The 17,714-nt window shown below is 42.0% G+C and overlaps 1 protein-coding gene across 3 annotated transcripts in view; it reads left to right on the top strand.

Moving 5' to 3' along the window:
• Positions 1–17,714, top strand: part of HEATR5B (HEAT repeat containing 5B) — a 139,137-nt gene that overhangs the window by 88,339 nt on the left and 33,084 nt on the right. For all 3 annotated transcript variants that reach the window (XM_077486447.1, XM_077486445.1, XM_077486446.1), the window contains exons 25-27: positions 2,140–2,321; positions 4,731–4,799; positions 4,874–5,053. In XM_077486447.1, the coding sequence (XP_077342573.1) occupies positions 2,140–2,321; positions 4,731–4,799; positions 4,874–5,053 (431 nt within the window). The remainder of the gene's footprint in view (positions 1–2,139; positions 2,322–4,730; positions 4,800–4,873; positions 5,054–17,714) is intronic.

The raw sequence follows: 17,714 nt of genomic DNA, 5'->3' as shown, positions 1-17,714 counted from the left end.
CACTGATCTGCAGCTTTGAAATCACAATGAAGTAGCACGATTTTAAAGCCTCACTGGTGTGAACCAGGGCTAAGCCTCATAATGTGGCAATTTTAAAGCAAAATTCAGGTATGGTTAGCAGGTAATTGATAGACACAACAAAATTGCACTTGTGACTTAGGTTAAAATGTGTCTCATGAGGAGATTAAAACAGCAAGTGACTACCACAGCAGAGCACTCTTGGGGACCATTTTACCTGGATATGAAAAGGGGGCACTTGGCAAGCGTTTCTTCCTAGTCTGCCCGGTGAACCTTGGAAATCTGAAAGGGTGCAGCTGAATATGTTGGTACACTCTTCTGTATTTGTTGGGTTTTAAATCGTGTAGCACTGACCTACATATTGCATGCAGTGTTTGAGCTACTGCTGGTTTCCATGCAGTTTCTTTTCCTGACAGGCTTTTCCTCTGGGAGAGCATGAACAGCTATGGTTAAACAATAGTCCACAAACCATGGGTGCTCCATGAGTTCTGCATTTATTTCTCTTGTAAACAATCGATTGCTTAAATATCTATGAGTAGCAAAACAAGGAAATTAACACTGCATGTGCTAGAAATATTGGGTAGTAGATCTGAATGTTTCTTCTTTACCTGGCATATTGGCTGAAAGTTCTGAGATTTTGCTCCCCCACAGATGCCCAGTGCCAAGTGTGTCCTTGGAAGAATCTTACTTAGGATCTGTAAAATGGGTAGAAACCCTAAAGTAATACTAAAATCTCTTTGTTTTGTTTAAAAAAAAAAAAAAAAAAACATGTTATACTTACCTGCTCTGTGCAGTGAATTTTGCACCGAGGAGCCCAGATCCTCTTCTTCTCGGGTCCCTCTTTGGCACTCCTAGCCCCTCCCTCCTGTTGCATGCCTCCACAGCAAGCAGCTTGCTATGGGAGCACCCAAGGCGAGCCACAGCTCCGTGTGTCCATTCAGCCAGAGAGCCACAGCCCCGCCCTCCTCTCTCCTCTCTCCTCATTGGCTTTCTGACTTTGACAGCAGCGGGAGCCAATGACGCTTCGCTGCTGTCTCAGCCAATGAGGAGGGAGAGTCCCGGACGGCCGAGGCTCTCGTGCAACATCACTGGATTAAGATTAAGTATTAGGGGGGCTGCTGCACGCAGAAGGCTTTTTATCAGATTTTTATCTGCATTTATAACCACTTGTATTTGCGATAATCCCTGCCACCAGGAAAATAGGACACTGGCAAACAGACTAGAGGCCAGCCCAGAATAACCCATTCCTACTACCAACATACTTCACTTTTTTTTTCTAATGAACTTTTTTCAGCTTTGCTGTTAAAACATGAACCTCTTCTTTTTTTTTTTTGATAAGGGCTATCGGTGACAGACTGTCCCAAGCCTTGCTTTTGGAGTACCGTGTCTGGTCCTTACTGAACTGGATTTTGCAGAACTAGCCTGGGAGTGACCTTCGGGCACTGGGTTCCACATAAGCAGCTTTCCAAACACCATTCTGGCAACAGGTTAGCCACAGAGTGCTTTCCAGGCCCAAAGACTTAGTGGTCACCCTTTATCTCAGGGGTAGGCAACCTTAAAGAGGTGGAAATCTACCTAAGCAACACTGCACTGCACCTGCGATGTGTGTAAACTGATCCTCAAGTTCTAGCACAGAATGACAGACTTCCCTAAAACCGTAATCTCTCCAGCGGCGTGCTGTCACCGCTAACAGGGAATCCATCTTCATCCGATCTTCCTTCTAGGTTTGTGGGCTCCGACCGTTTGAATGCCTGAGTCACAATGCTGCAGCAACTCAAATACAGAAGTCATGGACGTGCCAGAGGTCTCTCAATGGATGGCATGTCACCCATTGAGAGCCAGCTGCTACACACGTAAATATCTTCAAAACTGTGCAGATATTTACTTTACCTACAGGTAGGCCTTATTATAGGCCTACCTGTAGGTACAAGATAAAAAGCGGAGTTTACTACCGCTTTAGGAGTGCAAAAATCTTTTTCTTTTTTTTTCTGTGTATTTTTTAGAGCCTGGTATATAATGCTGAATTTGAACAAATTCTTCTAATAGAATATGATTTCACACATGTCCTGCAGTTCTGGAATCTGGCTAATACTCTAATTTTGGCATTTATTTGTTTTACAGATGACCTTTTGGTTTTGCACCTCTCTGACCTTATTCGGATGGCTTTCATGGCTGCTACTGATCACAGCAACCAACTTCGTATGGCTGGTTTACAGGCCTTGGAGGATATCATCAAAAAATTTGCCTCTGTTCCTGAGCCTGAATTTCCTGGACATGTAATTCTAGAACAGTATCAAGCTAATGTAAGGAAAATGTGCTTAGCGAAATATCCTTCACACAGCCTGTTGGCAGATGTTTTGGGAGCATTAGAGTGCAGCATTTTATTTTATCACACAATTTAGGGCACAACTGTACCATAGTTTAGTGCAGTGTTTCTCAACTTTACTCCTCAAGGCACCCCAACAGGTCATGTTTTCGGGATTTCACTCAGATGAAACGGCTGTGGTAATTACTAAGGCAGTTAAACTGATCAAATAACCTATGCAAATGAATGGAAAACCTGAAAACATGACCTATTGGGGCGCCTTGAGGACTGGAGAAACACTGGTTTAGAGCATTGACTTGTATTTCCATACCCTTGTTGTTTAACCCCTTGCTGCCCGCCATATAGCAAAATGATGATGCCAAAGTGTTTGCGATATCCTGACCGGTCGTCATATGACATGGTAAGGATAACAAGCTGCTGCGTGCCCTGGGGGCATGAATCGCAGTGATCGTTGTTGCGGCGTGTCGGTCTGACACACCACAACTCCAAACTAGGTAAAGAGTCTGACGGAGACTCTTTACCATGTGATCAGCCGTGTCCAATCATGGCTGATCACGATGTAAACAGAGCCATTTATCAGCTTTTGCGCGCTCGAGTCTGACAGACGCGAGTCGAGGAGAGCCGATCGGCTGCTCCCATGTTGACAGGGGGGTCTGCACTGATTGTTTATCAGCGCAGCCCTCCCTCGGATGCCACCAGGGATGGCCACCACTGATGACCACCAGCGATACCTACCAGTGCCACCTAATCAGTAATGCCAGTCAGTGCCATCTATAAGTATCCATCAGTGCCACCCATAAGTACCCATCTGTGCCACCTATGTGTGCCCATCAGTGCTGCATTTCAGTGCCACATATCTGTGCCACCTCATTCGTGCTCATCAGTGCCCAGCAGTGCAGCCTCATCAGTGCCCATCAGTGAAGTAGATAACTATTTACAAAATTTTATAACCGAAACAAAGAAAAATCTTTTTTTTTCAAAAGATTTTTTTTATTTGTTTAGCAAAAAATATAAACAGCGGAGGTGATCAAATACCACCAAAAGAAAGCTCTATTTGTGGGAAGAAAAAGAATAGAAATGTTGTTTGGGTACAGCGTAGCATGACCACGCAATTTAAACGGCAACAGCGCTGAAAGCTACCTGTATTGAAGTGGTTAAAAGGGTTTTGCTCATCAATTACTAAACCTGCTCTGAGTGAGATATGGACAAACAAATATGTGTGTGTGTGTGTGTGTGTATAATATTGCCTTTTCCTCATCTGCCAACACTATACAGATGCTGACTTTCTGAAAGCTTATATTTGCATAGGACTAGGCAGGTTCTCTTTCCCTCAATGCCAGTGCCTAAAGTGGATAAATTCAAAATCCTTAGATACTGTGTATGGTGGCTGCATTTTCTTATTTTAGTTTTTTTTTTTTTCCTTTATTTTTACTCATTGATCAAGCCAGAATGTCTGTTCTTTTTCAAACTTCTTTACCTGACCAAGCTGTCCATCAAAAATGGCAGTTAAAAGGTTGAGACCAACATGACAGGGGTAACTAAAATCAACTTTTATTAATTTAATCAAATCATTTTGGGTGTCCCCAGAACAGTAATAGAGGGGAAATCGTCCAATGGGGACACTAGTTCTGGTGACCGGGGGGTATACCAAGGAATTCACTTTAATTTTTTCAGGGATTTCCTCTCACTTTCTGTTTAGGCTATGGGACAGGGAGTGAAGGGAAATTTCCCCAATGGGACATAGAAGGCAAAAAAACTGACAGGGTTTATAACCCTCCCTTTCTCTCTCCATAATGGGGGGGAGCTTTGCCTTCTAAATCTGCACGTGCATCTAACACTCCTCCCCTGAGATTGAGAATGATGCTGTCCAACAGTGTGTCCGTTGCTCTTTCATCCAGAGTGGAAACACCTTAAGAGATAAAGTGTAATACTGTCTACATCACTAGGTGACGACAAAGGGGAAAAGATCCTTAAAAATATAGAACTAATGCAGGATTGATAAGCTGTCACAGACTGCTGAGATGTCGCCAAGCTCCATTGTAGGAGGGCACGGTAGCCATGTGTGCCCCATAGCTGGCAGTTTGCTTTTTCACAGGGCTTCCTTTGGGGATTGGAGAGTTGGGTGGTGCTGTTAAAGGTAGGACCTGCCACTTTCTGACATTTGCTATACTGCATTTGTAGTTTCTGTTGCAGCAGAGATAAATTAAAGCAACAGCATTTTATTGTCAACATTTGTCAGTCATTCTTTTTCAAAATGGTTCTCAATGGTTATTTTTTTGAAGTAGGTTTTTTTTTTTTTTTTTTAAGATTTTGTTACAGTTTTTTTTTTAGCTTTTTCATTGATACTTAACTTCTTCGGAAAACTAACCATAAATGTAATTTCCAGGTTGGAGCTGCACTACGGCCGGCATTTTCACAGGATACACCCTCAGACATCACAGCAAAAGCTTGCCAGGTATAAATGTTTAAGCTCTAAATATTTAAAATAAAATTTCCAAGAAAATTTTAATGACATTTGTGTATTTTTAGGTGTGTAGTGCCTGGATAGGGAGCCGAGTCGTGAGTGATCTGAATGATCTTCGCAGGGTGCACAACCTCCTTGTCTCCTCACTAGACAAGGTGCAAGCAGGAAAGGGATCTTCAAGTCAGCTTTACCGGGAAAGTGCCATTACTATGGAGAAACTGGCTGTATTAAAAGCTTGGGCAGAGGTAGGTATGTATGTGATTTAACCAGCTGTTTGTTATTTCCATTCCCTGGTAGTTTTCTTCATAGATATTTGTTGGGGAATGCAAGGCTATGCTGGCATGTTGAGAGACCATATGGCAAGGAGTCCCAGTGGTCAGTCTTGCAGCAATTCATCCTGACCCAGCTTATCTAGCCAGTAGAGGTGGATTGACTGACCATGGTGCCATTTTGCCTTAATTTAACCCTGACTCCTGGGGACTGGGCTGATATACACTACACCTGGGACACTAAACACTAGTCAATAGCCTGGAAATGCGCCCTGTGAACAGCCTGGGTAGTACTTGCAGGAATGTAGGTGAGCAGGTACTCGGACTTAAAAACACAACACCCATGATAACTTGGTTGGAGTCCTAAGACCCCTGAAACCTTGACAACTTGCAAAGCATACAAATCAGCCCACAGGCAATTATAGTTGAACCAATTAAAGTAAGAGAGTCTGAAATGCCGCCTTTATCACTAAGCTTAACTATAGCATGTAGAATTTTTACACTCAATTGAGGCTGTTACCCAAACCTCACAATTCTGAAAACATATTTTCAAAACTCAAAAATATACCAAGGGAACACAAGCTATGGATCAAAACAATGCAGCTATTCAACAAGTGACAGCCATATTGGCAGCTATAACTTCTCTTCAGTGCCTATTGCATCTACAAGTCTGATCTGGGGCTTATCAGAAAAGCCTTAAATAAGACTAGAGATTACATGATTGCTATTTAAGAGAATTAATTATCTGGATGTATGCTTACTCCTGTAATGCCAGTTCCACAGAGGTCATGCAATTTCAGGTTAAAGTTTATCTAAAATCAAGGGGAAAAAAATGATTTCTTAATTGTATATCACAGAATACAGAGGGGTTCATATGCATGATAACTTTTGTCATCCTGACACATTCAAGTGAATGGACACTAGCCAAAAAAGGAATCCCACATAAGCCCTCCCAGTGTCCCTAGGGAATTAATGTTTTTCCCTGTGTCTCTCTGAAGATCTTTTGCTTTGCTTGGCTTGGTTCCCATTGACTATGGCCTTTTCCTTACATTCCTGATGGGGAAGAGGTGGGCCTTATCCAGATTGGTCGCTATGGCCAGTAGGCCTAGAGAGCCTGTACCCAGAATCGGAAAAGCTTATAACATCTGACAATTGACGCTTTATACTGTGGACTGAGATCTCCAGTGTACAGTGTACCTGGTGACTGCGCTTGCATGGTGCTCTACAGGTCCAGGCCAGTGATTCCCCTGGAGGGCATTTGAGCCCCTGAAGGCCCTGCAAGGCAAGCCTTCCATGAGGGAGAAAAACTGGGCCTACTGGCCCTGCAGCTGGACTGGTGAATGCCTGTGTATCCCTGGAGCAATTTGGCTCCCTGACAGTGTTTCCTAGTGTGTTGGGACTTTCTAGGCAGTCTATTTTGTGGTGACCGTAGTGGTGGCAATGCTTCAAGAGGCAGTCTGGCTTGCAATGACGACATTGTGAGTTTCTGCACATGCGTGGTCACTATTTTCTTTGGTACTGGGTGTCTCACACCCGTATTTGAACTACCTGAACATACTCTGTGTGGGGAGAACGAATCGCGCCACTCAGGAAGTCAGACTGAGTCAGTGCTTTCTACCTCCAGCCCTGCCCAGCAATCTTCTTAAGTATTGGGACACTTGTTTTGATTCTTTGGGTAACTGCCGCATAGATGTTAAACACTAGTCTCAGCTGTGTGGCTGCTTCCATCCTGTTTCACAGGCATCTTAACCCTTAGCAAATCATACAATAGCCTTTCACAGCAGAAAGGTTAGGGGAAGGGCGATGGGTTCGGCTCCCAAAGCTCTTCATTAGGGAGAATTGGCCTTTACTGACTCCTAGCTTCCGAATCCCCTCCTTTTTATCTGGTATTTCCGCCGTTTGAGGGGCACAGTCCTCTTGTTTCAAAGGAATAATTTTCTGCAGCAATATCTGGACTGCGTGATAAGCTGTCAGGGATTTTCACTGGCTTGAAACGCCTGGGAAGCAAACATTGGCGCCTTTCTTTTCTTCATCTCTTTTGATGGAGGATGAGGTGTTGGACAAAATTCCCCAAAATGGAAGCTGTAGAGGATATAGAATTCTGTGTGTAGATTCCCTGGAGGAATATCGGGGTCCTATGCTGGTCACAGTAGACCACGGTGAGCTTTCCTAGTGTATGTAGTGCACATTAACTTTAAGCTGACATTACTGGAATCCTCTTCCTCCTGAAGTCTTTTAATAAGTAAAAGTAAGTCACTGGTTTTTGGTCCTAGCAGCCATCTAAAATTCCAAAGCCCTTTTCCATGCACCCTCACTACAGATGTTGAGTTTTCTTGCTACAGAAGCATTTCACTCCCAACAAGGAAAAATTCTACTAGAAATGGTTTTCTTGAGCTGTTGACCCAGCTATTTCATACTAAAATAAGACCCTGAGGGTGCTAGAGGATGAGGTTCTTCTCTTTAAAGACGGATAAGAGGTAAGAGACCCTCTAAGGTGAGGTATCTAAAACAAGCAGCTCTGTAGGCCAGGTTCTCACTGGTGTGCTGCGTTTTGGTCACAGTGCAGGTGTATTCATGGTTTACATGCATTTTGATTTTATTAGTTCATGTGTTTTTTGACGCATTTTCCAAAAATGCACCAAAGATAAGGCAAGCAAGACTTTTTAAACTGTGCATACACCTGCACTGCGCCCATAACGCAGTGCAACAGTGTGATTCCCCCTAAAGTCAGGGCAAAGAGCATCCTCTGTTCCAGAGAATTAGATTCAGAGGATCCTGCTATTTGGCAGCTCCTAGAATACTTCCCGAGAGGTTTGAGTTTCTATGTGGATACTTTGGAAAACTCCATAAGGAATCCTTCATGGGTAGGCACTATAGTGTTGAAAATAATAATTTGATTCCCTGCAGATTTTGGAAGTTTGCCCACTTACAAAGAAATGAAGAGTCTGTAAATGTTTTCATAGGTGTATTTTAAATGATAGAGACAGGATATCAACCAAAAATCCAGAAAAAAAACATATGTTTATAAATTGAGTTACAGTTTAGTGAGTAAAATCATTTGATGCCCCTACCAATCAACAATAATTCTGACTCCCGCAGACTGGCTACAGTATGTGCTCATGTGGTATACAGATTGGTCCTGTCAATTTAAGAAGGTGCTCCTAAAGATAACTCGTGTATAAAAGACACCTGTCCACAGAATCTTTCTTCCATTCAAACCTCACCATCATGGGTAAGACCAAAGAACTGTCTAATCGCACACGGTGTGGAGCTCCGTGCAAGATTTCACCTCATCTGGTAAGGATGATCATGAGAAAAGTGAGGGATCAGCCCAGAACTACACAGGAAAAGCTTGTGAATTATCTCAAGGCAGTTGGAACTAACCACAGTCACCATGCAAACCATTGGCAACACAATACGCCGCCATGGATTGAAATCCTGCAGCCCCCGCAAGGTCCCCCTCAAGAAGGCACATGTACAGACCTATCTAAAATTTGCCATTGAACATCTACATGATTCAGAAAAGGATTTGGAGAAAGTGCTGTTGTCAGATGAGATCAAATTTGAGCTCTTTTAGCATTAACTTGATTCGCCTTGTTTGGAGGAAGAAAAATGCTGACTATGACCCTAAGAACACCATCCCTACATTTAAGCATGGAGGTGGAAACCTTATGCTTTGGGGCTGTTTCTTTGCTAAAAGTACAGACCGACCTTACCACATTGAGGGGCCAATGGACAGGGCCATGTATTGTAAAATCTTGGATGAGAACCTTCCCTCAGCCAGAACACTGAAGATGGATCATGGATGGGTCTTCCAGCATAACAATGACCCAAAACATACAGCCAAGGCAACAAAATAAGTGGCTCAAGAAGCACATTCAGGTCATGGAGTTATACAATCTCCAGACCTTTAAAGTAAAACTATAGGCAAACCTTTATTTATTTATTTTTCATTTTGGATCGAGGAAAGAAGTGTTATAACCACTGTCAGATCTGTTTTCTCTATCTGTGTCCCATTGTTCAGATTTCCCTTAATTTCCTGTCCCATAGCCAAACTAGATGTGAGAAGAAATCCCTGCAAATTAGGGGAATTCCTTGGGGACCCCCAGGTCACCAGAGCCAGTATTGAAAGATTTCCCCTCTATTACTAATTTGGGATTTTCTTTTACTTTCAATGATAATGGTAAACAGGACACACAGAGAGGGTAAATCTCCCTAACGGGGACACAGACAACAGTAAAATCTGACACAAAGGTTTCTTATCGCTCTCCACTCTGTCAGAAACTGCCTTTAGTTATACTTTAATCCTACACAAAATTTATGGAGGTAGCTGAAACTTCAAGTTGCCAAGCGTCAGCTAAGAAACCTTAAAGCGGAGTTCCACCGTTTTTTTTTTTTTTAGTTTTATTAAAAGTCAGCAGCTAAAAAAAGCGTAGCTGCTGGCTTTTAATAAACCGACAATTACCTGCCCCATGGTCCAGCGATGTGGCCGCCTGGAGGCTAGCTCCTCCCCCCCTCCTCTCCTCGGTGCCGTCATGGTAACTGTAGGGCGAGAGGAGGAGTTGTCTAGGTGGTCAAAGATAGGAAGTCCCATGAAAGAAGGGGTACACCCCCCCCCCCCCCCCCCCAAAAAAAAAGAATTGCATACCAAATGTGGCATGTCAGGGGGCAAGGAGTGCTTGGGATTTAGGATTTAAGGATTTAGAGAAGATCTGTAAAGAAGAGCGGACCAAAATCCCTCCGGAGATGTGTCATTTTTTGCTTGGGGATCAAATACTTATTTTACTCACTGAACTGCAACTTAATTTATAACATTATAACACATGTGTCTTGTCTGGGTTTTTGGTAGATATTATGTCTATCATTTAAAATACACCTATGATAAAAATGATAGACCCTTCATTTCTTACTTACAAAATCTACAGGTGATCAAATAATTATTTTCCCCACTGTATATCCATCCAAATGAGATGGATCCTATTGGCCAAGTATTGGTCAGTGGAACTTCTCTTGGACGGCTGGGTTCTCCGTGTTTTATTCAGGAGACTACAAGCTGGAGTTTTCCTACCCAACCCCCACTCCTTCCCACACTTTATGCACTAAAGGGTGACTTCAGATCCACAAAAAAGTGTGATTTTAATTGCAGCTGTGGAAAGACTGCTTTCTGAAGATGTAATTGCACTTATGCCTGTAGGGGAGAGTTATCATAACTTCTATTCCTAACTCTTCGTGGTTCTATTCTGAACCTCAGGGACCATTCAGCCCATTCTGGACCTCAAGGTTTTCAACAAGTTCCTGAAAAACTAAAATTAATAATGAAGTCCATGCAGTGATTCTTTCACTTCATCAAGAGGACATCAGGGTGTCAGTGGAACTCCAGGATGCCTACCTTCACATCTTCATTTTCTGACCCCCATCAGCAGTTTCTTTTACACGCAATATCAGTTTGTGGCATTAGAAAGCAACATTGAATAAATGGGAGGTGACAAGCCATTTGATTATCAAATTGGTTGCCATACATTGCCTTTTGCAGCAACTTACAGCAGCTTTATCTCCTATCCATACCGGAAGATACCAGAATGCATTTCAGATATTTTAAATTGCTACATACCACAGGTGTAAGCTCTCTTCAAAGTAGTAGGTCTAGGATCTGAACTATTGAAAAAAAAAACGCTACCAAAACCATTTTCCAGTTCAGAGAAATATTCACCACAGTTATATAAAATGAATCTTTGTGCTGCATCAAAAATGTATGTTACTTAGATTAAACATTACCTTATCCAGGGAACATTACAAAAAGCTCTTAACACAATTGCTACTATTTTATTCCAAGTAATTTATTCTGTTTTAAACCAGTCAACCCCACTTACAAAGAGAAGCTAGACTGATACCATCAACTTGACACAAACCCATGAGATTGAACTGTTCTGTCAAGTTCAAAAAAAAGTTTGTTCATCATGGACTGACATAATAATTGTCTAGAAATGTTACGGAAGTAAGGAATGGTAGATATGACCCATAGTGATTTCAACTTAAAAACTTGATTTATAATGGATAGGCGAGATTGTTGCAGACTCAGTGGATTGCTTGTACTGACCAAGAAGTTAATTGTATGTAAACTAACAAAATAATTACAAAAAGATCAAAAATATTTATTTTATACTTTAAAATTTTGTAATGAAAATGCTGAGTAGTACTTCACATATGGTAATATATTGGCGATTAAAAGGTTACAGATAATTTGCTGGGCAGACTATGAGTAGAAATTAGGGCATTGCAATCACTAATCTTTTCCCACCAGTGGAACCTTCAGCCTGCTGCTGCAACTTTTGTTTGCTAAATGTAGGTAAGTTATAGGACTTGAACCAAATGAAAAGCAGCAACACTCATACGCTCCTGTCAGATATACCAGCTGGTTCAAACACTGTTGCTGGGTCACTGATAAGAACACGTCAAGCCCAACCATATAGCCACAAATGGTTTCCAGGACCGCACACCAATATACAGAATCACAAAACAAATGATCACAAAATAGTTTTAGCTGGCTCTGCACGCATTAGGAAAACCCCTCTAACATTTTTCCCCTGTGTAGGGTTTAAAGGAGAAGTATAGGTTTTCCTTTTTCTTAGCTTACAACTATTCTATGCTAATACATAAAAATCCAGCCATCTGAGAACTGTACCCTTTTTGTTTAAAATATAGTTAATTACCTGTGGGAGGGACTACAGTCTTCTCTGGAGTGTCATGCCGACAATCTGGTCTGGATCCACCCTATTTCCCCTCCTCTGTTTGATGTCGGCTTTCTACTGCCTCCCGTGAGTTCGCACAGCACACTCTGTTCCTCTCCCTTAGGCCCCTTTCACACATGTGGACCAAATGTCCGTATTTCACCTATCCGTTTGCAGATGAAATACGGACATACATGCATCCCTATGGGATAGCGGGTGTCTGCGGTGGAACATCCGCAGACACCCGATATTGTCCGTCTCCGCTATAGTCCGATTCTGAAGACAAAGGAAAATCCTATTTTTCTATCCGTCTGCAGAGCGGATCAGATGAACACGGACAGACGGTCCGTGTTTATCCGATCCCCCATAGAGGAGAGCGGAGATCTGACAGGGCAGTCCCTGCACAGTGTTCCGGCACTGCCCTGTCATCCGCCAACTCAGTGGGGATAAATGAAGCGATCCCCGCTGAGCAGGTGGATCATTACGGATCCCGTGTGAAAGGGGCCTAAGTTCTCCTATCTCCCTCCTCTTCAGGCTCCCTTGATCTTGAATACACAGAAGCCAGCAGTAGTTCAGTGACTGCAAGTTAAAGCGGTAGTAAAGTCTGGATAGGACAATTAAAGAAATGGCACCCCTGCAGGTTTAATGTACATTATGGAAGACTTTCCTACAAACAGAGCCCTCTAGCCATGCGCTGTCAAGGCTGTCCCCGGTCCCCAGTGCTTCCATCTTCACCTAGTCTTCCTTGTTTCAATATAATTTTATTAGTTTATATATCAGTATTACAAGAATTTACCCTATACAAAACAGGTGTATACATGGAAACATCTACATATACTTTCAGAGTACAATGTATACCTTCCTTTAATCCCTATCTAAAGTAAAAAAAGGTGCTCCATATTAACTTATGAAACAGATCAGATGTGATTATAGTAAAAGACAATTCAACGTTCCAAGAAGGAAAAAGAAAAGAGGGGGGGGGACTTATTTATGAAAACAAAAACAATTATACTCGCTCCAACATAACTAAACAGTGGTAGGATTTCCCTTTAACCCAATTTAGAAACTCAGACGCATGTCAAAACTTAGACCAAATGGACCAAGTATGAGAAAACTTATTTTCTTCCCATTTCCTGTGCCAACAGACTTTCTAGATCTCTAATATAGTCCAATTCAATTGCCCATTTCCCGGGGGGGGTAGGGGGGGTACCGTCATTGCTTTTCAATGTCACGGAACGACTTGAAAGTGTTTCCAAAACTTTCTCTCCGGGGGGACAGTCCCACCAGATGTGGGTCATATTTCCCTTTGATTCATGGCAAGGCCAACAAATATCAGATATATCCTGGTTAAATTGGTGGAGGGTAGAGGGGCACCTATACCATCTAGTCCCCAATTTATATCCATTTTCTTGTTGGAGGTCTTTTTCCCATTTCCGTGTATATGGGGGAAGATCTGGATGGATTGATATCAAAAGAATATAGTATAGTTCAGAGACCAAATGTGATGGTGGCTCCTCTTGCAACAACAATTCAAAGGCAGTTGGTTTGGCATAAATGTCTCGTTTTGGTGGAATAGATTGTATATAAGACAAAGCTTGATGCCTCTGTAGCCACTGCGTTAAATTAAGAAGCATTGTAGATGAAGAGAATACCATTAATAATGGATCCAACTGAAGGACCTGAACAATTCTTCTGTGTTCCTGTTTATACCAGGGGCCAAACACAGTTGAATGAAAGGTTGGTAAAAAAAAAGGGGTGTTCCAAAGAAGGGGGTTATGGGGCTCAATTGTTTTGCTATTCTATAGATCATGCGATCCCACATGTGTAGTGTTTGCCTAGTAAGATCTGCTGGAATTGAGAGGCCCTTTCGTAGAATAGATGAATTCCATGACGAGGCACAGAGATCTAAAGCATTTATGTGACCTTCCAATTGTGCCCATAGCTTAGATGGGGAGTGGTGAAACCAATCAATAATATGTGTTAATATGGTTGCTTTATGATAAAGACATCTGGCACTCCTACCCCACCTCGATTTTTCAGAAGGGATAATGTCCCAAAGCTAATTCTAGGCCGGGCTGAGTTCCATATAAACTTGGAAAATAGCCGGTGAATTTTTTTACGCAAGTACGAGGACCAGAAGATGGATTGGAACTGTTTGAAACAAATTAAAAATGTGAGGAAGTATATCCATCTTAAGGGTGTTAATTCTACCAAACCATGAAAGTCTCTTAAATGCATTAGATGTCAAAGCCATTTAAATTTTGTGAAGCATCTGGAGAAAATTTAAGGAGTATGATTGTGCGAAGCTGGTATACTAATTCCTAGATATCGAACTGACACTGAGCAGGTCTTAAAAGAAAAGTTCTTTGATATTCGCTTCATGTTTGTTTGTGATAAAGATATATTGAGAAGTTCTGATTTACTATAGTTGACTTTAAAATTACTGACTTCACCAAATCTCTGAAATTCTTAAAGTATATAAGGAAAATAAGTAAGGGGTTTTGTTATAAATAGAAGCAAATCATCTGCAAAAAGAGCCAATTTTGCATATATAGGGCCTACCTGAATGCCCATGATATTTGGGTTTTGCCGCAGTGCATTTGCCAGATGTTCCATTATAATAACATACAACAGCAGCGACAAGAGACATCCCTGACGTGTCTGTTGAAAATAGGGAAAGCAGGACACAAAGATCAATTCATCCTAATTCTAGCTGATGGTGATAGATATAAGGGCATAATCCACGCTATCATATAGGGACCTATGCCAATCTGTTGGAGAGAGGATCGTGAGAACTCCCAACTAACTCAGTTAAACGCCTTTTCAGCATTAACCGTTAGGAAACATAAAGGACTATCTTGAGTATGGGCATAATCCGCCAGTAGGAGGGCCTTAGGCGTGTTATCTCTAGCGTCTCAACTGCTGACAAATCTAACCTGGTCCAGATGTATTAGTTGAGGCAATAATGGTTGTAGATGACTATTCAAGATCTTAGTAAAAATTTTTATGTCGACACCATTTAAAGATATGGGTCTGTAGTTTGCACATAGAGAAAGATCTTTTCCTGGTTTCAGGATAAGTGAAATATGTGCTTCCATCGTTTGTGTAGGGAAAAGTAGACCCATTCACTATGGAATTGAATACCTGAGTTCAGAAAAGGAGCAAGAAGGGGTGCAAAATGCTTATAAAATATAGGCGTAAAGCCATCGGGCCTGGAATTTAACCCACCGGAGTGTTGGCGATAGCCTTAGCAACCTCTTCCTCAGTAACTGGAGTTTCTAGTTTTTCTATCGTATCTTCATCCAAAGTAGGTAATGGAGTATCTGCTATGTAAGAAACCAGGTTATGCTCCTTAGTGGCAGATGAGCTTAGAGATTGGTGCGGGGATATATGGTAGAGAGACTGATAGAAATCACTAAATGTTTTCATACTTGGGCAGGGTGAAGATATAATTTCTCAGTTTTTGTCCCTGAAGCTGTGGAATAAAAGTAGGAGTCTGTTGTGGATTTAAGGAATGAGCCAGCGACTTCCCACATTTATCACTAAATTTCTACTGATATAGTGCTAGTTTGCCCACATATGAACGGGATTCATATAAATTGCACAAACACATCCGAGCGGAGGCAACCTCCAATAGTGTTATGGTTGTATTTGAGCACTTATGTTCAATTTCTAAGGTTCTAAGATTTTGGACAGCCAATGTAATTGCTTCTTTTTTAATCGGGCACCTAGTTGAAAAAAGGTCCCTTTTTAATGCTGCTTTCAAGGCCTCCCATTGAATAGGAAGTGCGGTAAGGCAAGATCAGCCAGGAAATTTGAAATAGTTTCTGACTTTGCGTGATATAAGTAGAACGTTCTGGATTTATCAGTAGTGCGTTGTTCAGATGCCACGTCCATTCTCTAAGTGCGACCAAAGGGATTTTAAGTGTCAAAAGAGGTGCATGGTCTGACCAATATATCACTTATTGGTGACCAGTCTAGACCATTATGGTCCATAAAAAAAAATAGTCAATTCAACTATAGAATTTATGGACCGAAGCAAAATCTGTATAATCTCTTGATTTAGGGTGCAATATCCTCCAGGCGTCTATTAAACGGTGGTCATATAAAATACGCTTCAACATCTTTAACCTAGATAATGGAACTGCAGTTCTTGATGAAGAGGTATCCAACTGCGGGTCCATTTGGCAGATTAAAATCACTACCCATAATGAGTCTCCCTTCCATGAAACCAAACAATATTTCCAGATATCCCATCGCTATTTCACTTTGGTGTTTGGCAGGTATATATTTACCACTGTAAATTTAGTTCCCCAAAGGGAAAACTTGATAAAGATGTACCGTCCCTGGGAATCTGCAATTTAGTCAATTAAATCAATGGGCAAGCTTTTGTGGAAAGCAATAGAAACTCATTTAGCCTTCTGGACAGGATTAGTACTATGGAACCACCGGTTACTTAAAATATCTGCTGGAGAGGAGGGAAGAGAATCAGTCTTCCTTCTGGGTTTTCGCATCTTTGTCCGCTTGATTGGCCTGGGCTGATGTGACATCACTCCCACACAAGTACATGGCAGAGCTTGCCGTAAATGTGGTCTGATCTGCGCAAGTGCGGTTCAGATCACATTACCCCCTGTCAGGCAGGGGGGACATGTGTGACGGAAGAGACCTCTAGGGTTAAAAAATAAAAACATTCCTGTTAATGGATTTGTGCATTGCTGACTTTACTATCACTTTAAGAGAATTCACTGAAAGTGCTGTGTATGAGTATTTACTGTGTGTTTACATTAGACACAGCCTTGTTCTATACAATGTATAACTGCCTCCTAAGCAGCACAGCTGTTCTGATCTGAGAACTTAAAGGTCAAAGCTGCAGCATAGCAGGCAGCTATACACTGTAAAGATCGAGGTTGTGTCTGTAAACACACTATGCACATGCAGGCTCTCTGCTGGAATTTGGATTTGTGTGTTGTGTCGGGATGGGAGAAGTAGCTCAGCAGCCGCAAAATACGCAGACGGAAGAGGGAGGGGGGGGTGGCCTCCCCAACACCCCACAGATCCAAGCTTGCTTATGCCATTTCTGTCCCAGCACTGAATTAGACTATTTTACTATCTTGCCAAGCACCTGTTTTCTGTGTGATGTCATATTGCCATGTGACTAACATGCTCCCTCTAGTTTGCTGCTTGGATGTGTGCCCGTGCAGGAAGCTCGGCCACATCTCTCAGAGAAGGAGGGACAAAGCGAAGGGGGTATATTGTTGAAGTTGTATCCACCCCCTCTAAACTTTCAAACACGTAATGGTCCATTAATGGGAGCTATATGAAACCTGGTGGAAAAACAAAAGGAGGTAGGAAAGAAAGAACTGCTGATTTATGATGACGGTAAAATTTGATGATTATTTAACCCATCCCATAAGTCTCCTTTTTTCTAGAGTCCCCTTGTAGGACCTGGACACAGGCCCCCAAAGCCCAGCATTAGTTTTAAGCAGAAGTCAGGGCATTAATAACAGAGTTGAATACACTTGCTCACTGTATTTACCCTCACCCACTCTTCGTCTGGTAGTTTCTCGTGGTCCTGCGTGGTATTACAAGATATACATTTATTTAAAAGCAACAAGGGAAAATGTTTAAAAACAGTAATAAACCCACATCTCTTCAGGCAAGGCATTACACACGATCGAACACTTTGGTCAGTTCTTCGGCCTTAAAATTAATTGAAAGAAATCCCAAATATTTCCCATAGATAGTTTCCCCTCTCCCAAGTTACAGGAGCAGTTGCCACTCCAGCGAGTAAACACTATCAAATATCTTGGAGTATTGGTGAATAGAACACTGGCTGACTATACCGTATTTATCGTCGTATAACACGCACTTTTTCCCCCTAAAAATCAGGGGAAAATCATGGGTGCATG

This window comes from Lithobates pipiens, unplaced genomic scaffold, assembly GCF_037356315.1.
Source record: "Lithobates pipiens isolate NorthernLeopardFrog02 unplaced genomic scaffold, aLitPip1_a1.2 Scaffold_18, whole genome shotgun sequence".
NCBI lineage: Eukaryota > Metazoa > Chordata > Amphibia > Anura > Ranidae > Lithobates > Lithobates pipiens.
Note: the sequence above shows the minus strand (reverse complement) of the source record. Positions and strands in the feature narration are given on the sequence as shown.